Source organism: Pezoporus flaviventris, unplaced genomic scaffold (assembly GCF_033815535.1).
Source record: "Pezoporus flaviventris isolate CSIRO_AGI_PZ_B2104156 unplaced genomic scaffold, CSIRO_AGI_Pfla_v1 ptg000057l, whole genome shotgun sequence".
Classification (NCBI taxonomy): domain Eukaryota; kingdom Metazoa; phylum Chordata; class Aves; order Psittaciformes; family Psittacidae; genus Pezoporus; species Pezoporus flaviventris.
In genome coordinates, this window is record NW_026892605.1 from 6,528,784 (window position 1) to 6,552,143 (window position 23,360).

The 23,360-nt window shown below is 43.0% G+C and overlaps 1 protein-coding gene across 4 annotated transcripts; it reads left to right on the forward strand.

The window, feature by feature from the left end:
- Positions 1-3,896: 3,896 nt before the first annotated feature.
- On the forward strand, positions 3,897-20,528 carry CAPSL (calcyphosine like). Of its 4 annotated transcripts, none has more exons than XM_061469490.1 (5): positions 3,906-4,141; positions 9,146-9,282; positions 11,000-11,177; positions 12,099-12,308; positions 20,322-20,528. In XM_061469490.1, the coding sequence occupies exons 2-5, from the start codon at positions 9,146-9,148 to the stop codon at positions 20,499-20,501; spliced, it is 705 nt and encodes a 234-aa protein (XP_061325474.1). In that variant the 5' UTR covers positions 3,906-4,141; the 3' UTR covers positions 20,502-20,528. The 4 variants fall into 4 exon arrangements, with proteins under 4 accessions (XP_061325477.1, XP_061325474.1, XP_061325476.1 ...); XM_061469492.1 differs by having other exon boundaries at positions 3,911-4,141; positions 20,067-20,462; XM_061469491.1 differs by lacking the exon at positions 20,322-20,528 and adding an exon at positions 14,524-14,658 and having other exon boundaries at positions 3,911-4,141.
- Positions 20,529-23,360: the final 2,832 nt, after the last annotated feature.

Sequence of the window (23,360 nt, forward strand, 5' to 3'; positions counted from 1 at the left end):
GGAGGGAAGGGAATATGGGACATCACTATGCTCTCTAGGCTGATGGTTTATCCATCACCAGCGCATTGAAGAGTAGAGCAGATGAGCAGGTAGCTTTGGGGTAGACAGTCCTGTGCCGAAGCATGCTGCCGTGCTGAGTATGCCGTGATAGGGGAAAGCATCTGACACACATGCCACCAGCAAGTTTCTGGACCAGACAGCCCCTGATAATTTGGAAAGGAAGCTCATGAGAACAGCAACAAAAGATACCTGTTGTTTGTGGCTATTTTAGAATGGTACCACACAGAGTTAAGCAATAGCTGCACTCAGACAGCTCCACGGGCTGGCAAGCAAAGCATTCTCCTCACTGGCAAGGAGTACAGCTTCTCCCTGCAGCCTCCACCTTCTCCTGCCGCTAATGCTTCGCTCATGTCCTGGAAGAGAGAGCCTCTGCCCTCTCCTGCACAGCTACTGACATTGCTTCCCTCTCTCCCTGCCTAACTGCATGATCCCATATACCTGTAAAAATCTTCATTTCAGAGGACTGGAAGAGATGTAAAAAATGATACAGACATGCCCCCCTGCCATGTGCAGGTGCCGAAAGCAGAGACTTCACAGTCACTCTTCTTTCCCCAGCCTGCTCCAGTGATTCATGACTACCTTTAGGGAGGCCACTCTCTTTTGAGGAGCAGCTAACTGGAACCTTCTCTTCTCTGGTTTTGGCTCCCTTCTCTTTGTTCTCTTCACTGAGAACAGATTGTTCTGGGTTTTGTCAAAGCAAACTGCAGACTGCTTTCCTGTTCCTCCTTACGCCTCCCCTCCTCAGTGATCAAGCACAGCTTTTCAGCATCAGAAGGTATTTGATCTTACTAAATGCTGGATTCACTTAACTGTTTTCTTATCTGGAGGAAAGAGAGAGGATTTCTCTTGCATAGAAGTTTCTCATGCATACAGGTTTTTCCACTTTGCCTGAAATCTTTAAAAACTTAAAGTTTCATTATTTCAAGGCACAGGATAAAAATAATTGAATTTTAGTAAACATTGTTTGCTAAACTTCTTAAAAAGCTGAAGCATCCAGTGTCTTAATTTTCTGTTCTTCAACTGGAGAGAGGTTTGTGGTAGATTCTCAAGAAGAAAAAAAAATCAAAATAACTGCTCATTTTTCTGGAACACTTCTGGTCTAAAATCAGCTTAAAAAACTTGTCAAACCATATATGCCTATAACAGCAGACATAGTATTAAAAATTAATCTGTTTATGCTTTCTCAGAGTGAGGAGAAAAGCTAAGACAAGGTAAAGGTAAGGAATGTTGAAGATGTGCAGCTGGGCAGAGCAATCCCTCCATTGCAGCTGGCACTGTGCACTCCCCGGGCTGGAAAGGCTCCTCATGTGGAGGGATGAGCTGAGGGTCACTGCTGTGGGGTCAGACCCATGAGGAGTGGGGCTCAGGGCTGTCCCCAGCATGTAGGTTAGATGTGATTCTTTGGCAGAAGTTCTGCGGCAAAGGCATGGCCTGCATAGGCCAGCTCCAGGGAACAATCATGAGCACAATTAATTTCAGCTAGATAACAAAAAACCACATAAGGAGGCGGCATTTTGGATGTAAAAGCATCTTATTTGGGCTGGGAGTTCAATTTAATTGCATTGTAGCTTGGTTTAAAATCAGAACACTTTTCTGTTTAAAAATTTACTTACCATGGGGGTTTCATTTTTTGGTGTATGTGAAACTTTAATTTCAATGGCAGGACAAACCCCAAAGGTTTATCCTCTAAAATTAGTCTACTTTGTATAGTGTTTTGGTTGTTCTGAAAACTAAACACCATGCTGATTCCCCTGCCAAGTACAAGCAGATGTGTTCATACCCGCACTTCTCTCTGCTGAAGAACTTGGCAGCGAAGGTCACTGGTAGCACATACAGAAACAATGCTAGTGCATGTGACCTAACTTTGGCAAAATACCCAGTGGCTTATCTCTTTTCTTTGAGACACTTCTTATAATACATACAAGGCATTTTTAATACTTTCCCTACTGCCTAACTCCAACAAGAAATCTGATTTTTTGGAAACCTATATTGTCAAGATCTCAGTCTCTGTCATAAGTGTATAGATTGTGTTAGTGGTCATCAGTCATTTTCCGATTAGATTCAGCTCAGTGCTGAACCACAAACTGAACAGACATTTCAGGCTGTCCACTGAACAAAACCAGAAATTAAACAGGTAGGTATTCAGGCCTAGTTAGAAAATGATGAGGAAAATTCCAGAGTTCTGATGAAATCTTCTTTATTATACATTCTGAATTCACTGAGCCCTGCTTACAGCTTTGGGCACAGAAATAGAGCAGGTACAATCAAGTAAACCTAATCACAGCCCGATGCAATCTAGGACACCTGAAAGCCTGTTAATAATTGTTCAGATTTGTAACTCATTAACCAGCTCAGACATGACACAGTCCAGTTTTCAGACTGTGTGAAGATAGACTGAACATCCATGTGTGTGTGCCCAGGCTCATTGGTAGAGGGCAGGTGAGGCAACAGAAGGCAGCCAGGTATCTAGATACTAGATTGACTTATTCTTTTGCTTTTGAGAGCCCATCTTTGCCGTTCCAATTTACACGCACCCCTCTGAAAGTCAATGCAAACTTGGCACCTGAAGAATTGTTTTACTCAGGGGAGATGCTGAATTTCAGGGACCGAGTTGTTGTTGAATGAGAATTATTTCTGCAGTGTTCAGTCTCCGTTTTGCCTTTGCAGTGTGTGCCTACAGGCAGCAGGGGCTGCTCCTCTTGCACCAGCAGCCCCGGGCATACTCAGAGCCCCTTGTCTCTTCTGTATTCTGGAGATCAGCTAACAGAACAACGATACCAGATGGGGAGATGTTGCATTGTCACAAAGTCAATATTTTTAAATCGGTGAATGATTAAATAAAGATTATTTCCTGGTTGTGCATTAATGTAGAGTCAGGTGCCAGATGAGAGATATAAAGCATATACAAAGTCTTGCACAAGCTATGATTTAGTACCAGGAAGTACCTGTCGATGAGAGATAAGCAGCCTTTATAGATGCCAGTGTTATTACTCTAGTAATTGCTTAAACCAACTTTCTGCTCTTACGTGCACTTACTCATTCTTGCTCTTTTGTCCATGGCCAGAACTGAGATCTCTCTTATTCCCCATATGCTCTGGCACCAGTGTGTACAAGCTGCCATTACCCTCAGCCCTGATACTGTGTGTTGAGCTTGCTTCCACCGGAGAGGGACTGGGAGCATAATACAGACTGTTTTTCATCCCAAAGGGGTCTTACCAATACTCTGATTCCTTCTCTGGGTGTTACACTATGTCACTGACAATGTTTGTGACCTTCTGCAGAGTTGCTAATAGCTGTGTCTAGGCAGAGAGCAATTTTTCCTCATCTTATGGGTGTTTAACCTTTTCAGTTTTCTTCTTGCTGCAAATGAGCACAATCTCAGCATCTCCCTAGAGATTTTCACTGCCAGCAGAATGGCAATTAATGGCAAATTGGCATTCACTGCCAATTTCCAAATGGCAATTAATCAGCAAGAAAAAAATTGCTGGCAACTTGTTTTTTGTGAAACACATTTGACAGGCTTTTACTTATTTTCTCTTTTTTTTTTTTTTTTGAGTAATGGATTGACCCAGCAAATTTTTTATCATAGCATAGCCATGCTTAACACTGGCACTGTGATGCTGCATCCTCCTGCAGGCATTCTTGGGCGTCTCAGTGAGGAGTATCAGGAGATGCCTCCCACTCTTCCTCCCCAAACCCTTGAGGGCAGAGAGGAGAAGGAAAACATTGATTTAAAAAAGGTTAAATGAAAGGACTCTGGCAGCCCAGCGGCAATCACCCAGGGGAACCTCCTAATTGCAGGTTGGGCAAGCCACTGCCACCAGTGTCACCTTGGAGACCGGCTGGTAAACTCCAGGCGTCCCAAAAAAGGGGGGCAAGGCAGCCGGGTGTGTAAACAAGTAAAACGAGATGGACAAGGAAGCTCTGCAGTGAGCCTGTGGCCCTGCATCCCTTCCACTTGCAGCCTGAGCCCAGCGAGAGTGTGGGAGCGGGGAGGCTGGTGGGGGACGGTGCAGTCCCAGCCCTTCAAACACCTCCCAGGTCCTGGGTGGAAACCCCAGGGTGCAGGATAGCATTGCAGGTAAACGATTTTCTCTCTTGCTTGCTAGCTCACAGTGAATTTCTCTGGTCAGTTGAGCCTGAGGTTCAGCAAAGATTAGTTTTTTTTTTATATACACATATCTCTCTATACATGTATTTTGCAGAATGTGTATATATGTATGCTATCAATATATATGCAAAATAGCAAAAGCAATTATGCTTCACCTGCCAGAAGATGGGAGCTGTGTAATGCTGGGGATGGTGGAGAAGCAGAGGGGTCTCTGGGGCTGGAAAGCCATATTTTTGAGGAGGTATTTAAATGGTTGCCAAATACTCACACGGTTTTCATGCTTTTAAGAATTTTATGAAATTATTAGGAATAAACCAAATGCATGCAATTGATCTAGGCCACTTAATCTATTCCCACATACTGGGATATTCTGCTCTGGGGTGGTGTGTTTGTCCAGGACAGGGGCTTTCTAGCAGAGGCTCTGTGGGTTTCTGCCTGCCACACTGGGGTGTTTTTCAGGATTTTCACTGGAGGTCTTTGGGCTCAGTTCAAGGCAAACACATAAACAAATGGTGCTGAGTTTGTATTAAATCTGACTTGTGCCAGGTTTAAGCTTCAGGCTTAGAGGTGTGTAAAGGGATTGCTGATCGGTCTGAGGATCTTCTGGAAAAACCCAACTCAGAATTTCAGGTTTTTTACTTGTTAAGAAGAAATGCGGTCATTTTCCTGAAGCCTTCACAACACAACATTGCCCATAGAAACAAACAATGCTAAAAACATGGGTATTGTAATTCCTTATAGCTCAGGTTACTATAAAAAACAAAACTCTCTAGCATTCAGAATTAAATTAACCAGCCCCCTTTTTATTTTACAAAGGCACACGTTCCTCTTGAAAGAGATATATGAATTAAAAACATGTCAAATCATGGTTATGACCTTTTCTTGATTTATTTATGGTTAGTAATGCATAACACATTTGTAAGGTATACAGAGAACTATTGTATTCAACAAATCCTGTCTGTATCTGTAATTACTTCACATTATCCAAAAAGGGCTGAAAGCAAAATGAGAGGAGAGGAAAAAAAAGAGCATGTGAATTACTGTGAATCCTCCTGGCTCTGATTCAGAATCTTTTTTCTTACTATGCATTATACCTTTAAACTGCCTAGAAGGCTGTTTACCTCTAGTTTAAACCAGCAGACAACAGAAATAAGGAAGTGGTAGCCATGTTACTATGGACCAGAATCACTTGCAGTAAGGTTTGTAAGTGGTTTTCTGTGTTTATTCAATTTATAGAAATTATTCTCAGATGCATGCTACTATGTGACACAGGAAGCCAGGCCGTATTTTAGTGGCTTTAGTGTAACATGTAAGTGCAGTCACTTTCTGAACAGACTCCAGTTGCTGAGTTTTATATAACAACATGGTGGTTTTGGTTTTGTTATTGTACATTATAGAGAACTAAGATTTGCAGAGTGGCATAAATACTTACTATATATAATATTTATTAGTGGTTTCAGCCATGAGTCATGGGGAAAAATGGGAATATCATACCCTATGGTGTTAGTGAGATGATTAGAGTGCTCTGTCCCACTTCATTAGGAACACTGAGAAAAAAATGGAAAAGGCCAGGAGCAACAGCAAAATCTTCTAATATCTGGAAACTCATTTTGTAGCAAGAGTCCTAAGCTCTGTCTAATTACCTAGGCAAAAAGGTTTTAAAAAGGACCTTCAAGTCTCTGTTTCTGGACAGGCTTTAGCAGGCAGCTATGTAATGCAGTAAAGGAAAGTATAGCAGCATCTAATGATGGGGAGAACTCAGACTAGAAACAAAGAACGTATTTTGAAAAGAAAATCATTCAATACTGGAACAACTTAGCCGAGAGGTAGTGTGCTCTCAGCTAGAAATGCTTGTAGTTGTAGAAACAGACTTGTTGCTTACAGCAAAGACAACTGGGCACTGGCCAGTTTCAGTGGCTCCCGAGGTACAGGCGATCATAATCATGGAATCCCAGAATGGTTTGGGCTGGAAGGGACTTTAAAGATCATCCAGTTCCAAACCCCTGCCCCCGCAGGGACACCTTCCACGAGACCAGGCTGTTCAGAGCCCTGTCCAACCTGGCCTTGAACACTTCTGGGGATGGGGAAGCCGCAGCTTCTCTGGACAACCTCTTCCTCATAGTAAGGAATTTCTTCCTTACATCTAATATAAATCTACCCTGTTTCTGTTTAAAAGCATTATGCCTTATCACTACATGCCCTTGTAAAAAGTCCCTCTCCAGCTTTCTCGTAACCCCACTTTGGGTATTGGAAAGCTGCTATAAAGTCTCCCTGGACAGCAAGTATCATATCAATGATCCTTCTCTAGCCTCAATTCATGAATCTGGCTGCAATGACTTTTTGAAGAACATTGCAGTATAGTGGAAATGACTCCACTGAACTTGAGGCAAAGAGTTACTATGATCTTTTCATGGTGTGTGTTTGAGTAGATTTCTGCAGCATAGAGTGGAGACGAATTATGTCATCATTTGTCTCAGTATTTGTAGATCTATACCAACATATAACATAGTATAAGGGCATACTACACAATGATATGCATACATTATGCACTTTGTCTATAGATGGGTATACGTTATATATACATCTGAAAGTTACAGTACATAATTACATAATGTAAATATAGTTTGCACTGCATTTATGTAACCTTACTGGATTCTATATTCTTGCCAGCTAAACATATCCCTTTAAGGACACATCACTGTTTGCAGAAAGCATTTTTGACTGCTGATCTCACACAGCTCTAAGGTCTTTATGGTCACTCGTTAATGAGTTCCCAGAAGAACTTTGCTCATTCTGGCTGGAGCAAAACTGAAATAGTCTCTTTTTTTACCATGCTGGATTTCTGCAATGAGCTTCTACTGAAACCATTCTGGGGCAGCAAAAACATTTTATTTTTCTGTTTTTAAAAGCCCAGCTGGTGTTGTCTGAACAGGTTGCAGAAGTCAGCCCATGTGACATTACTAGCTGCAATAGCCAGTGCTCTGTAGGCAGCAGTGGATTAGTTAGGATGAAACAGCCTCATTCCGTGTTTCTCAGAAGTTTTCTCTAACTGTTTCAATTTATACTTCTACACATGCAATGACAACAAGATTGGAAGTACAACATGTACTGACTATGCCTCACAGTGTAGTGTTTCACGGCACGGACTCAAGTTGATGAGGAGACTCAAATCCAACTTTATTACAACCAAACCCTTTTTATCCCCCTGTTCTGCACTTTCCCGACCTGCACATACATACAACGTTGAATCTCATTGGTCCCTGTAAAACTCTCCAGGTAAATATTTCAATCACAATGCTGCAGACCCACTCACATCCCCCGCATCCTCTGGCCTCCATCTGAGCCTCCCGCCACAACTACATCCTGGCCCATCCCTCCGAGGCTTGTTTTTGGACCTTCCCTGTTCTTCAATGCCCCAACTCATCGCCCCAGCTCTTGTCATCACCAAGGCCTCAGAGCTCATTCCCAAACTATTTTTCATGCAAATCTTATCATCTTCACTACCCACATCACAGGGCATCCCATTTTCCTCATCTCCCCATCCCAGAATATCCTCAGCAGAGCACCAAGTGCTCTCCAAGTCAAGAGCTCTTCTGTAACTCTGACCAGCCTTTCTTTGACTCTTTTGTGCCCTTGTCCTGTGATGCTCTAAGGGCTGAAAAACATTTTGGAGGCCTCATGATCCACAGCCAAGCTAGGGAACAGCAGTCCTGGCCCCGAGCATGTGGCCAGCAGCCGAGCTTCAGTGTGCCTCTAAGATTTCATTAGGAGTATGGGCAGCCCCTGGTGCTCTTAGCGGAAAGTACAAATAATTCCTATGGGAGAAGGAGTGACTCTCTGCCAGCCTGGGCTGTGGTGCTTCACGACATGGACTCAAGTTGATGAGGAGACTCAAATCCAAACTGAGACTCAAATCCAACTTTATTACAACCAAGCCCCTTTTATCCCCCTGTTCGGAACCTTCCCAACCTGCACGTACGAGCAACGTTCAATCTCATTGGCCCCTGTAAAACTCCCCAGGTAAATAGTCCAATCACAATGCTTCACTCTCACAACTGCCACATCATCAGCTGAGACTCCTGCCACAGCTGCACCCCCCCCAAGACTTGTTTATCTACCTTCCGTGTCCTTCAAGTCCCCAGCTCCTCTCCCCAGGGCTTGCCAAGCACCAAGGCCTCAGAGCTCATTCCCAAACTGTTTTTCATGTAGAGCTTATTGCCTTCACTCCCCACACTGGGCCTGCTGCTCTTGGTGGTGCTTACTCCAAGTCCATGGGCTGTTTTCCCACTTTTTATTCCACTGTTCCTCTGAGGGAAGCTGAAAGGTTTATGTGACTGCTGCGGAGTCCTGAAATCCTGGGGTGTTAAATGCTGTGCAAGTTTAGGGTATTAATGTGTCCTACAGTTGTGGTAAAATAGTACAGGGTGTCATCTGTAGGTGAGGTCAGATCTTGGGGCGATTGCTTTAGCTCAGATGTGTAATGAGAGAAAGAGAGCTAGAGCTACAATGGAACAAAATCAAACAAATTAAAAGGTCTTCACTCAGGACAATTTTTGCTCTTCACAGCAAAAAATTTTTCATCTGTTTGCCAACTGCAAATCTGGCTAGGCTGAGGAGGCTTGGCGGGGCTGCTGTGGTGTATAGGCAGCACTGCCCTCCCGGGTGCGTACACTAGTTTTCAGTGTGCTTGTACACTGTAGGCAGCAAATTCTCACTCACGCTTTCGTGTTTCCATCTGGGTTAATCACAGGGTAGTTGGATGAACTCTCCTTTCAGATCTGGTGGCCGAGATTGGCAATTGCCTCTTCTGATTGAAGGGTATAAGGGAAAGACACCAAAGGGTCAAAATGAGTCCTCATGAAAGAGTTGCCAGCACCTTGCAAGTGAGGGATTTGGGATACTCCATATACTAAGGCAGGTTTCAGCACTCTGCCTTGTGCATGTGAAAGCAAGCTGTATACTTTTGTCTTCCAGATGCCAGGCACTGCGAGGCATGACCGAGAGATGGCAATCCAGGCCAAAAGGAATCTGTCCAAAACCACTGACCCTGTAGAAAGACTTCGACTGCAGTGTTTAGCAAGGGGATCTGCAGGCATCAAAGGACTTGGCAGGTGAGTCTAAGAACTCAAATCCATTACTTAGCATAATAGTTTTAGCAGTAAGAGGCTCGCAGGCTAAGCAGTGACCGAAACTTGCGTTTCCTCACTCCTTTGCAAATGGCACAACTCACAGATCCTGAGCTTGGGGCTCCTGTGTTTTGGGAGACAGGGCTGACTGGCTTACCTATTGAAGGACTGAGAGAGGATCATGAATCCCTCAGAGGAAGGTGCTTCTTTGAGACCCAGAACAACTTCCTCCAGGGAGAGAGAGGGAACATGAAACACCTCCCTCTTTTTTTTGGAATTTTTCTATAATTATCTGCATCAAAAGGAGCGTAACCAGCAGGTTGAAGGAGGTGATCCTGCCCCTCTACTCTGCTCTCGTGAGAACTCACTTGGAGTATTGTGTGCAGTTCTGGTGTCCTCAGCATAAAAAGGACATGGAACTGTTGGAACAAGTCCAGAGAAGGGCCACGAGGATGATCAGGGGACTGGAGCACCTCCCATATGAAGATAGGCTGAGAAAGTTGGGGCTGTTCAGCCTGGAGAAGAGAAGGCTGTGTGGAGACCTCATAGCAGCCTTCCAGTATCTGAAGGGGGCCTATAGGGATGCTGGGGAGGGACTCTTCATTAAGGACTGTAGTGACAGATCAAGGGGTAATGGGTTAAAACTTAAACAGGGGAAGTTTAGATTGGATATAAGGAGGAAATTCTTTCCTGTAAGGGTGGTGAGGCACTGGAATGGGTTGCCCAGGGAAGTTTTGAATGCTTTATCCCTGGCAGTGTTCAAGGGTCCAATTCAAGGAGCTACATCCCTGGCAGTGTTGGACAGAGCCTTGCGTGACATGGTTTAGGTGTGGTGCTCCTTCCCATGGCAGGGGGTTGGAACTTGATGATCTTAAGGTCCTTTCCAACCCTAACTATTCTATGATTCTATGATTTTATCTCAATACTGGGGATTTTGTGCTTTCTTTCTGTTGGCATGTATTCCCTTGTTTCAATGGTCTATCAGCTGTCTCTCTTATGGGAGGCATCTAGATTCCTTCTGCAGTCACCCTGAATGTATGGGTCACCCCACCCCTAGAAAAGGGGAGCTGCACCTCCTTGAAATCGCTCCTGGGCTCAATAAACCACAGGCAAAACTTCGGTGACAAGCTGAAACTTCATCTACATGCCTAACGTATATATATATAAATATAAAAGTTAGTGTATATATATAAAAGTTAGTGTATATATATACGTTAGCATATATATAAAAGTTAGCATGCATAATTTTTATATATATATATATATAATAGAAATACATGCGTATTCCTATAATAGGAAGACTCCTTCAGTTAAGGCAGCCTTCACCTCACTCTAACTTCAGCTGTGTAATATTCAGGCACTCAGTCTAAGCAGGTCATCTCTGCTGTCATTGTGCTGTGTTTTTGGCTCCCTTTCCCCTACTTTTTTTTCTCTGGTGGGGCTTTGTTTCTCTGGTGGGTTTTTGTTTTTCTGGTGGGGTTTTGTTTTATTTTGTTTTGGGGTTTGGTTTTTTTTTGGTAGTTATGTTTTTTGTTGTTTTGTTTTGGGTTTTTATTTGTTGGTTGGTTTCTCTTTTCATCAGCAGACTCTGGGGAAAATGTTATCTCAGAAAGGTTTCTCTGTGCACTGCCACTGTGCTAGACTGCTACAGCATTCTCCAAGTTTTCCTAAGCATTCTCCTCAATTTGCACATTTTCCACAGAGTGTTTAGAATTATGGATGATGACAACAGCAGGACCCTTGATTTCAAAGAGTTTGTGAAAGGATTAAATGATTATGCTGTGATGATAGACAAGGAAGAAGCACAAGAGATTTTCCGGATATTTGATAAAGATGGCAGCGGAACAATTGATTTTGATGAATTTCTTGTTACACTGAGAGTAAGTCTGGGAATTTATGTTTCTACTGCATTAAATGGAGAAAAACGTTGATTTGTCATTAGCCAAACACAAAGCACAGCAATTTGTTCACCTTAGTAACTATCAAAGTCTACAGCTCTATTTAAAAAGTCAGTAACTCTTGAGAAGTTAAAATATTCTGTTTCCATCTAAAAATGCTAAAGGAGAAAATCACCTTAAAGAACACCTGTGTGGATGTCAGACTTCAAAAACCAACATCTCTGCAATTTATTGGAAATGCGTAAGGCTCCCCATAAATAGAAGAGTAGAATAGATCAGAACAGAGCAGAACAGAACAGAATAGAAAAGAGCAGAGGAAAACAGAACAGGACAGAGCAGAGCACAGTAAAATGGAAGAGTTGCAAATAAACGGTTAATATTTTAATTGATTGCTGCCATGATTTAGATACCTGAATTCCTGTATTACAGTCCAGGTACCTATGTGGTTCAGCCCATTAGTCTCACTTCTTTTTCTGCCATTTTATGATGCATTTCTTTATAAAATTAACTAACCTAGTAGTGGTTTTCCCTAATCAACCACAGAGTGAATGATTTTGGTTGGAGCCTCTTTGCTCTGCTAAAGTCTAAACAATTTAGAATGAAAATAATCTGTGCTTAGAGTAATAAGTAATTTCTTGTTAGAAATATTTAAAATGGGTAGAAAAGTGTTCTAGTTAGCATTTTCTCTCTTATTGTCCATTTCCTATCACTGATAGACTCGATCACACTGCTTTTCTGGTGATATATATGGCCTTTCCTAGCTCATGGACAGTGTAAACTATCTGCAGTTTGTTGTCCAAGCGCCCTGAGATAGGTTTACTATTAAAAATAGCAGTTACTTGAATTTGGAACTGGGAAAGTAGTTGGAAGAAATTAAATGATTCTGTTAATATTTCTTCGCAGCCTCCCATGTCAAATGCAAGAAAAGAGATCATCATGCAGGCATTTAGGAAGTTAGATAAGACTGGAGATGGTGTTGTAACAATTGAAGACTTACGGGAGGTGTATAATGCAAAGCATCATCCCAAATACCAGAATGGAGACTGGACAGAAGATCAGGTTTTTAGGGCCTTTCTGGATAATTTTGATTCCCCCTATGACAAAGATGGGAAGGTAAGTGAAAATACCAAATGTCGAGCCATGAAATCACCATCTGACTCAGCATTTGACGTAAATCATTGAATGTGAGAATGATTGCAGTACCAAACAGGCATTTGTGTCACATTCATGGAGGACTGTAAAATGGATGCCTAACCTCTGTGTAGGACTAATGATTAAGCATTCAGAGGCAAAGGGACTATGCAGGAGGTACATGAATAGACATGAGATTTCATTTACAGGCTTGTAGCCTTAGTGCTCTACTTTCATAGGTTACTTTATCTTCAGACTAACCCACATGACTTCTGATTTTAAGATCCACATACATTAGAGGATTTTTCAATTCTTAGCAGAATAAATACCAGAATCCAGTTCAAAAGCAGGTTCTCTAATATGTGAAATATTTTACAGTTAACACTTCTCCAGTGTGTAATTACTGAGACAGTTTATTTGGAAATCAGTCCATAATAAAACAGATTTATCCACAGAGAATTGGAGGGAGGGTGGGGTTGGGGATGCTGCCAGCAATCATGTGCTGGGCTCATAGCTCTTCCTGCCCTCCACTTCACCTCTCCAGGGCACATGTAAAACCTGGGCACCTTCTCTGATGGCCTTCTTATGCATCTGCTTTGTAACTGTCACTGAGCCAAGCATGCTTTATTTCCCCTTGCTGTGTGTTTCCAAACTCCTTTGGTCTGAACTTATGTATGTCTAACCAGCTCAGAGAAATTGTGGATCATTGCTGTTCACATGGTGATATTCTAGGTCCAACAAGGTTCATAATAACAAATCAGGTAAAGTTTAACCAGCACGTTGTGTAATGTATTTATCACTTTGCACTTCTGAGGTTGCACCTGGGTTTTCATGGCTGCACTACACTTAGTGACTCCTACCAGTCTAAAAGCTGGCTACAACAGTTAAATCCTCCACTTGCTTCAATTTCCAACATTCTATTTGTAGGGAGGTGATGATTTTTACTTCTCTTGGGCATGACTTTGCACTTGGTAGAGCTGAATTTCATCCCTTTTTCTGTTGTCTCATCCTCAGAGGTATCAGCTGTGTGAGTTGTTCCCTTCCTTCTCTGCAGCAGCATTGACATCTAGCAAACCTCAAGCACAATCTTCCTGCTTTTTGTGCTATAAATGAACACATTAAATGGGTCCCCAAAACGATCCTTCACAAGTTAAGTGCCTTGTGCCTCATACACTCTTCAGTGTTTGAGCTTATAGCAAAATTACTCTAAGCACTCACTTTTTGTTCAGCAATCCTGACGTTTGCCTATAAACTTGCAGTTTCTTCTGAGAATTGACTGTGACTTTTCTGTCTCTGAATCATACGTCACTAATGACGCTGGTATGAGCTGAAAGCCTAAACTGTTTTTAGCCGAAATGCCTCAAGGCTAAGCCTCTGCTATAAAATTCCTCTTCACTGTGATCTTGATTTGCGCCTCTGAAATAGGCAGGGTCAGTGAAACTTGTAATCAGTTCCTGATGGTAAGACAGTCTACAGTGTTCATTTCTCCCCACTGTGGCATTTCACTTTGCTCTCAAATGCACAGGGCAGTTGGAGCAAATATTTTTCTATGTGATGCTTATTCAAAGAATGATGGTTCAAGAGTTAGGCCATCACAAAAGACATGCTCTGTTTATTTCTGCTAATCTGATTCTTATTATATTTTTTTAATGGTCATTTTAAAACTGATTCAACCTCAAAATGATGATGAAAGATGTTCAAAATATGTGGGATTTTGAAAGAATTTTTGCTTCTTTGAGTAAGACCTGTTTAGAGCAACAGCATTTTCTCTCTAACAAATGGTTATAAAGCTCCTAGCTGTGTCTGGGTTGCACCAAAATCCCATTCACTTTTATTAATAATAATGCAAAGAACCAAAGTATAACATCCTTGAAACAAAAATATGCATTAGAACATTTGTCTTCTTGAGTAGCACCGATTTTAACTTCAGTTCGTGTTAGTGTTAGTTCAACTCCACACATTTCATTTCCATTTCCATCCAAGGGCTCTTGGAGTACAAGAGCTCTTATTTCTAGCAAACAGATGAATTTTAGCAAATTTTCAGTGGCTTCATTTTTTCCCTTGGATTCCTTTTCACTATTAACATGAAACAGCAGATGTTAAGTTCCATTTAGTGTTCTTCTCAATGTGTGGTTTTGGCTTACAACTTTAAAAAAAATAAAGGCTCATTTTCCTGTTTTAAATCCTTCTGCCTCAGGTCACAACAGAAGAATTCATGAACTACTATGCAGGAGTGAGCGCTTCTATAGACACAGATGTCTACTTTATCGTCATGATGAAGAACGCTTGGAAACTATGATCATTTGATTAAAGGAGCAAGACTTTACTTCCACCTTTTGTAGGTTCCTATGATTAAATTTATGCACAACCACAGGCTCATTTTCCACAATAGCAGCTTCCAGTAACTGTGCCAATTACAGACAATCTGCAGAAATAATTCCCAGATGCTTTGATAGGCTCAGCCTCAGGGGATTGAAGCATAATCAGGGAGCAGATCTGTCATCCAGCCACTCTGCAGATCTGTCCCCTTTTTCCCTGCATTTCTGACATGGCTTTTGTTTTCTGAGACTATCTGCCCCTTTCTTCTCAGACATCTGCAGTAGGTCCTTGTGGCTCCTGAATATACTCTCCTCCAGTGTTAGATACAGCTCTGTTTGACAGAGGATATAAGAGATAGAAATCAAAATATTCTGGAAGGGTGGTGGTCTGGGGCAGACTGTTACAAATGTGAGGAAGCCTGTCCCAGGAGGGTCCCAACCCTCTAACTCGTAGCACTGCAGCATCTCTTGTCTTCTTGGGTCTCTCTCACTTGTGCGTTGGAGCAACTGCTCAGCTCACTGCTGGGAACATAGAATCATAGAATAGTTAGGGTTGGAAAGGTCCTTCAGAGCATCAAATTCCAACCCCTGCCATGGGCAGGGATGTCTCACACTACACCATGTCACCCAAGGCTCTTTCCAACCCAGCCTTGAACACTGCCAAGGATGGAGCGTTCAAAACTTCTTTGGGCAACCTGTTCCAGTGCTTCACCACCCTCACAGTCAAGAACTTCCTCCTTATATCCAACCTGAACTTTCCCTGGTTAAGTTTGAACCTGCTACCCCTTGTCCTAGCATTACAGTCCCTGATGGAGAGTCCTCTCCAGTATTCCTGTAGTCCCCCTTCACATACTGGAAAGCTGCTATGAGGTCTCCATGCAGCTTCTCTTCCCTAGGCTGAACAGCTCCAAATTTCTCAGCCTGTCTTTTGCCTGGTTTACAGCTCTGCATACAGGCATCTTTCCTGTGTATGCCTGTTTCAAACCTCTGTAGGCTTGCTTATAGCTTTTCTCCCCGCTTTGATTTCTTTATTTTTCTGCTGTGAGATCATCTCACTAAGACTTCTCTTTAAAGGGCATTCATGTGTTACAGTATTTAATTCTCACTGTTCCTGGAACATTTGCTGGTCTGAGAGCTGTTGTCTGTACGCACCAACACCAAAAGCTGCTCACTACTTTTTGTATTTATACTGGTTTATGACCAAGCCACGACATCAGGGAACTTTCTGGGAAAAAAAGTATCTGTAACTTTCTTGTCTTGTCATCTTCTGTTTATGATGCTGAAAAAAGGATGGAAACCTGCTCCCTCTGGTCATGCAAATGGGGTTGTCTCAGCTCTGAGATCTGCTGTCCTTTCATTACACTGAGAGCAGAGAAATGGTGCACAAAGGAAAAACAAAACAAAACAAAACAAAAATAAACAGAAACAAACAAAAATAACAACAAAACAAAACAGAAAGGAAAAAGGAAGGGGGGAGAGAGGGGTGAGGGGGTACTTAATAATTATTAATAATTAATAATTAATAATAATTAGATAATTATTCTTGCTCTCATTCCTTTCTCTTTGTCATCTTCTTTATGCTTCTCTTGCATCATGCTGCTCTCCCAGACTGAAATGCTGTTGCTGTACCTAGGAGTAAATGGCTTGTGTACTGCAGCATTTGCTCCATTTCAAGCTGGCAACCAGCTGAAAGGAATATAGGCTTACAGGCTGGATTTTCAAAAGAGCTGGACTTGTGAAGTCTCAGTTCTTACTTAGCTTGGGTTGCTAACAGTTCAAACAATGAAGTCCTGAGTGAGTGCTGCTTTGTTCCTGTGCAAACTCTGCTTTTATTGTCTACCCATGATCTCAGTATGAGCAATCGCTGCTTGAAATTCCCCAGTAATGGCTGTGCAAACTCAATTATTTTCTTTGATTTGCAAGCCTTCATAACCTTGCTTACTGGCTGACACTGGAAGCTGTTGGAGTCTCTTCATGCCTGTTATCAATCATAAGAAGAGCCTTTACTTACTGCGATGCTACTGATGCTGAATTGCCAACATACTTTCTACGAAAAAAACCAGCCTCTATTAAATAGAGGTTGTATATGTTGCGGCAGCCTGAGTAGAATCCACTCATTTTCATGTATTAATTGCCTCCACAGCAGGGTGTCATGTTATTTGTCTTCTGTGTTTCAAATAAAAACAAAATAATATGAATAGACTATGGGAATCACAAAATGAAAACACTATGCCCCTCTAACATGCTGCCTCGTGTCTTCAGACCCCACAGTGATCTGTTGTGCTGATAATCAAGCACAGTGGAAGGTTCAACCTGTGTAACTGCAACCAGTTTTTCTTCTCAGTGCTAATACTTTCTGGTTTTACTTAATCCCCAATGTAATTTACCTTTTCAGAAGGGAGGAGCGGTACTGGCAGCAACTGTGGCTTCTTAAAACCAGTGGAAGTTTGTCACCAGCCTCTGGGAGCCTATGACTGAGGGGAGCTCCGTGCTCGAGGATGAGACATCTGCACTGAGCTTGGCTAAGAGGGTTTTGTGTGGGAACCTGCAGGATGCAAGCAGGGGGAGCTCAAACCCCCTCATACAGGTGGGAGGGCTCAATGCCCGCCCTGCACGAGAGCCGCAGATGGTGTACTCCAGTGCCCTCAGAGAGGCTCCTGGTTCCTTGGGTCTGCCTGCATGTGGACCTCATTGCATGCTGGATACGTGGCTCAGCATCAGGAGGACGTTTTTCGCACCTTAGTGGTTTCAGAATTTGCGCAGAGCAGGTTTCCAAAGGCTGTTTTCAGATTCATTTGAAGTCAGTGGCAGTTCCCTGTCATTGCAGTGGAAACAATCTGAGTGAAAACTGGTAACTGCAGAAAAGGTAGAGAGCTTTCAGGAAAAATAAACGATGTGGGAAAGAATAATATGTGATTGCTTGTAATCAGATGCCATAGAACACAAACTGGAATCTGCACTGTAAGAAATGTCATTTGATTAATACATGTGCAAATTCATGTAACAGACACACGCATTGCACTGGCTGCTAGCCAGAAAAGCTCTACTAGGAGATGTGCAGCCATAACGACACACTCACATGCGACGCAGTGGAAGCGCTTTCAGAGATTAATGGCAAATTAAAGGGATTTGAATCAGACAGGGAGGAATACCAGGGCTAACAGCAGATGCCCGAGACTGCCCTTTAGCACTTCACCATCCTTGTCTGTGCTAGGGATGCTGCACTGCGATCTGGGAGAGCAAAAAAATGAAGCTCAAGTGCTCATGTTCAGCTGCAGGCTGCTGTGTGCTGGTTACAGACCCAGCAGATGCTGGAGATAAATGTTGATGCAGGCTGTCCTGCCAGTCTGTGGTTGCAGAGCACACATGGCAGATACGGGGAGGTAGGTGGCAATGAACGCGATTGTATCTGGTGCTAGCATCGAGATTTTCAGATCTTGGCTGGCGCTTCATTTTCAAAGCACTATTTCTGTGCAACAGATGTTAAACAGGATGGCACAAACCATAGGAGCATCTGAGTCTGCAAGGCTGTGGGCCAGTAACAGAGGTAAAGACTTTGCACCTTGAACCCCATCCTGCCCAATGGCACAGCCCCTTGTTGGGGCTGAGAGCTGCCCGCCCCACTAGGCAGCACTGGAGCTTGCTCTAAAACTGCTGGTGGAGCCCTGTGGTCCCTCATAGAGGGAAAAGGCTGTCTTATACCTCCCATCAAACTCTGCTGCCACTCCCTACCTCCACCTGAGCCATCAGAGCATCTCTGTGACTCCCTCCATGCTGGAACAAGCAGAAGGCATGTGACAGGGAGATGGAGGACAGCCTTTCCCTCTGGTGTATTCCCCAGGGAAAGGCAACACTCCCACAGCATCTTTTACTCCATTTTGGGTTTACCCCGTGTGCTTTTTGTGGCTTCATGTTTTTGTCCTGGAAGGAAGATTTTTTGTCTTGATATGGTCCAGAATTGTTGTTTGGCTCATGCTTTGTCCTGCAACAGAAATTTCTGGTTCAGGCAAGAGAGTTTTAATGCAAGCCCCTCACTGTATATATACTTGAAATTAGACCACCAGGCATATTCAGTGACCTGATTCATTGGTCTCCTGGCAAATAATCTGTATTGGTAGAAGCAGATGGAAGTAGCTGAGGTTTTTGCAGATAAAACCACCTGCACACAGTGCTGTATAAAAGCCAACTTACCTTTATGCAACAGCTTTTACACAGTACTGCCTCAAGCCTCTGCAGCTGCATAGGCAGAGTAGAGCTTTGCCATTCCAGAGCTGGGCTCATGGATCCACTGTCACCAGCTGAGATTTTGGCTATTTTTGCCTCCCAGCTCCTGTTTTCCACATTGGGAGCAGCAGCAGCAGACTCAGTTTTCCCTGGTAAACCAGCTAACGCTAAGAGCATCCTGCTGCCATTGGCAGCTGCCCACTATGACTTTCATTATGATTAAACCCCCTCCTGTTTCTCCAGAAATCCTTTCTCACAGCCAGCTCAGGAGGAAGGGGTGAGTGAGCAGAAAGCATGATTCCGAGTGGGCTGAACTTAATACCAAGTCCTCAGGTAGCTGAAAGCAGCCTCAGTAATTGAAACAGCCCCCCATACTGCAGAGTTTGAAGTGCCTGCGATGGCAAAGCAAGCGTTTTGGTTCTTCTAGCACCTATTCAGCTCTGACGACAACAGAGGCTGCAGGAGGTGGGAGCACTGCAGGATGCAAAAGCTTCAGCTCACGGGTTTGCAGTGGACCCCAGGTAGAGCAAAGGCATCCCTGGAAACGTGGACGGAGGCTTCCTCCATGCTTACGATGTTGGCGTTGATCCCAACAGGAGCTGCAGCTGGAGAATAGGGATGGGATCCAGAGTTTGTTGACTGTCTTGGCAAGTAGGAAAAATGATAAAGAAAGGAATGCAGTGTTTTGTGAAAGTTAAATCAAGCCTGGTTTTCAGTGGAAAAACAGAGCTTGTGGTAAAATGTGAGCAGTGTTTATTTTCTTGAGCTAGATCTGTTCTTTTTCATTGAAGACATGATATTTTTGCCAAAAGCTGCGATGTATTTATTTTTTACTTTCAACTGATACTTTATCATTCACAATTTTCTGTTTTGTTTAGGATTTTTTGTTGGTTTTTTTTTTTCTTGTTGTTGGTTTTTTTTAGCTCACATTTTCTGGGAAACAATAGCACATTACTTCTAAGAAGCTCTGGCTTTGTGACATAGATTTATTCCTTTAGACACTTTCATCAATAAATTTCTGCCTGTTTGTTTTGGGGTTTTTTTTTGGCTTTTTTTCTTTTTTTTGCTTGACTGACTTCTGGAGCTTCTTGCACTTATTTGGTGATGGTGCTAATGCTGGACTAACCTGATGTCATCGTGACATCTAAGTAATGCAGTTAATATTTACCAATAACTTTTCAGACATTCATTTTTCCAGGACATAAAAACAGCTCCGTCTCCTGATGCAAGAAGTTTAGTCCGTTAACTTCAGTGTTATTGGACCTAATGCTCTATGAGAGCTTCCTGCAGGGATGCTTCCTAATGTCAGATTAGGGCAGTCTGACCAAAGAATCAGACCTCTCTGGAAGATGAAAAAGAATTATTTGCAAAATGCGAGGCTGTGTTACAGAAACATATTGCTTTGGGACACAGAGCCATCACACATCGTAAACACTGGTTTTCTTATTCTTAGGTTACAAAAGATGAATTTTTGAACGGCTATGCAGTTAGTGCTTCTGTGGACAGCAATGCCTACTTCATTTTAATGATGAAGAAATCCTGGGAACTGACTTTTTCTTCCATTAGCCCCAGCTTTTTGGGGACCAGAGAACATAAAGAAAGTGAAAGAATGTTTAGTTCATTGTGGGTTTGAGATTTTTTTCTCACGTTCCCGTCTGATGGCCGCTCCCAGAGCTTAACGCTGACAGCAGCGGGTGTCTCAGTGTTGGGCTCTTCTCACATGCAGCTTCATTCAGCAGGTGGCGCTAGCAAGACAAGGAGCAGCAGGCGTTACTGAGCTGTGGAGCTGCTGGGTGGGAAAGGGGAGGGCAGGGTCGGTACAAATTAGCAATTGCATTTCCTGGCATCATTAGTTGTTTTGTTGTGTGTCTGTACATTAGATTTGTTTTGCCAATGTCCTGTTACACACGGGAGTGCTAATTTAGGAGGCTTCATTATCAGAATAATAAGGAACTGCTTGACCCTAAACTAATGCCTCACAGAGATGATAAACTTCCCTTATGTTACGTTTTAGCTGATTTTAAAGGATAGCTTCAGAAAATCACAACCAAAGAGATAACTACCTCGAGCAAAAAGCATATTGACTAAAAACCTGCTGCTGCTCCCCACCCCCCACGCCCCACCCCCCACCCCCCCCCCCGGGCTGCAGCACTGTGATACCAGTGTGTAAATACAGGACTTCAAATCAATAAACACTTTTGTTAAGAAACCTGGAAGGGGATGAACTCCTGCTCTGCAGCAATACCCTGCCAGCATTACCAGGTCCCTTGCTGCAAGAGGGGACTGCTTCATGGTCAGCTTGTTCCTGCCTAAAACTTCATCAAATTCAGCCACGTGTCCCTGTGGCAGCAGGGGGACCAACCCTTCACCATTCATGTCATGGCACAGACTTCACTGCACATCACATGCGTTTAACCATCCTTCTGCCCTGGCATGAAGTTCCCCTGCCTCCCCAGGGTTAGCTGGTCTACCTCCCCACTGTCACAAAGCATTTCGGTGTTCTTTATCAGCTCATCTAACGAATGTGCACAAAAGGAGGTAAACAAACTAATAAATTCAGCAGGGGACAATTATCGCCTTGAGAGGTAATCAACATTTTTCAGCATCATTAAAATTAGACGGTGACTCAGTGTTATAACTGACAAAAGACTTATTTTATTTCATGGATTAGCGTCTGTGTGCTTCTAGGAGATATTTGCATAGTGCAAATGAGCTGCGCACTCAGGAGAAGTGCAGACAGGGGAGCAGTTGTGTTGTACCATAAGCGCAGAAGAGGTGGTGAAGCCTGATGGGTACAGGCAGAGAGGAGATGGCAGAGCCAGGCATGGTGTCATAAAGCAGATACATACAAGCCAGGGTCAGCACCCTCTTTTTGTGCGTGCAGCTGAGTATAGCATGAAAGGCAGAAAGTCTGGAGCAGGAAGGTTATGTTGAATTAAAGAAGGTGCATGGAGCATGGGAAATCCAAGTGGACATCCCTGTGTGGATGTTGAGACAGATGGGAATTTGTGAACACCTATGGGGAAACTGTCTTGTGGAATAAGGAAGCTACTTGGTCCTGACTCAGTGAAATGTTGTCAAGACATGGCTTTGGCTGTATCTTCATGTACGTACTATGCATCCAAAAGCTGACCATGGACCTGAAGTGCTTGCGGTACTTCTTGCTTTGGAGCATATTTGTGTTTTTTTTTTTTTTTCCCCAAAATGAAGCTGCAAGTGGTTATAGCTGTACACAACACCACATTTACGCTAATGGCTATAAAATTGCAACAAGCATAGCACATACTGTACAGGATTTTTTCTGATGTGCTTTTGCTTCTTCCTCGATCCCCTTTTTGTTTGTCACCATGTTACTGGAAGAAGAAATCTCTGCAGCACAATTTCTGTTTGCATCTACAATTGCACTGTGCAAGACAGCACAATATGAGTGTTACCAGCAGCTTTTTTAAAAAAGATATACAGCATTATGAAGCAAATTAATGTTCGGTGCTTTTCATCTTTTCTACTGCAACAATCAAGGTTCCATTCAATGAGAAACAGCAGTAAAACCCATTTTGTAAAATGTCACTGGAATTCCTTGAGCCAAATGCTCATCCCCTTTGCACACAGGGACTATAAGGTTGTCTGTGTTTGAAGATTTCACTGGTGTTGGGTCGAAATGGAGAAGGTGGAGTGCAGTCTTGGGAGTGCTGTTTTTCTCCAGCAGGCTACATCAAATACAGCTTTTCTGTAATAATCTCTGTGACTATTATCAGTCAGAAAAAAATTGAGCAGCTCTGATGATGACAGAGGACTCTTTTACCCTTAGACTCTCGGAATGTGAATACATTTCAGTAAAAGATAGTTTCAAGCAGCTGGAGGAGCTGAGACCGCGCAGTGAGGCAACAGTGAAGAGTCACCAACCCCAGAGTGCAGCAGAGCAGCTTGGATTTCCCATGGCCACACTACTCGGCTGTCATGCAACCATGTGGCTGTAGCAGCCTTATTTCCAAGTGTGTGCTCTGCAACGTGCAGCATCTCAGAGGGGCTGTCACTCTGCATGGCAGTATGAGAGGAACCCATCAGAGCTGGGCACAGAGTCAAGGGAAAGGTGAGCAGGAAGGGACAGGATGCCTTCCACCATCATAATGAGAAATAAAAATTAAAAGGATAATAAAATGCTGTCTCCAGGCAATTTACAATGTACTTTTAAAAACTGTAAGTCTTCTGATCACTGGCAGGATCCATCCATCCATCTTCCTAGGTCATTGTTGTACTGTTGCATGACATTACCTGGCCAAATTCAAAGTATTCTCATGCAGCCACATCCATTGGAAAAACCATTAGTAAACAAACATGGTCCACTCAGCCCTTCTGTCCTGGCAAGTACCTACCTGCTGTACTAATGTTTGCACAAGAGCTGCAGAGAAAGACAACATGATGTATTTTACTGCCCAGATTTAGTTTACAGGAAGAGATGGGACTTTGCTTTTCATTGATTTTGTTTTGGTTT

Bases quoted from the DNA above. Each gene is read 5' to 3' on its own strand.
- CAPSL (XM_061469490.1), top strand. From the start codon at position 9,146: ATGCCAGGCACTGCGAGGCATGACCGAGAGATGGCAATCCAGGCCAAA. The intron at 9,283-10,999 runs GTGAGTCTAAGA...CATTTTCCACAG, and splicing joins GGCATCAAAGGACTTGGCAG to AGTGTTTAGAATTATGGATG. The intron at 11,178-12,098 runs GTAAGTCTGGGA...ATTTCTTCGCAG, and splicing joins AATTTCTTGTTACACTGAGA to CCTCCCATGTCAAATGCAAG.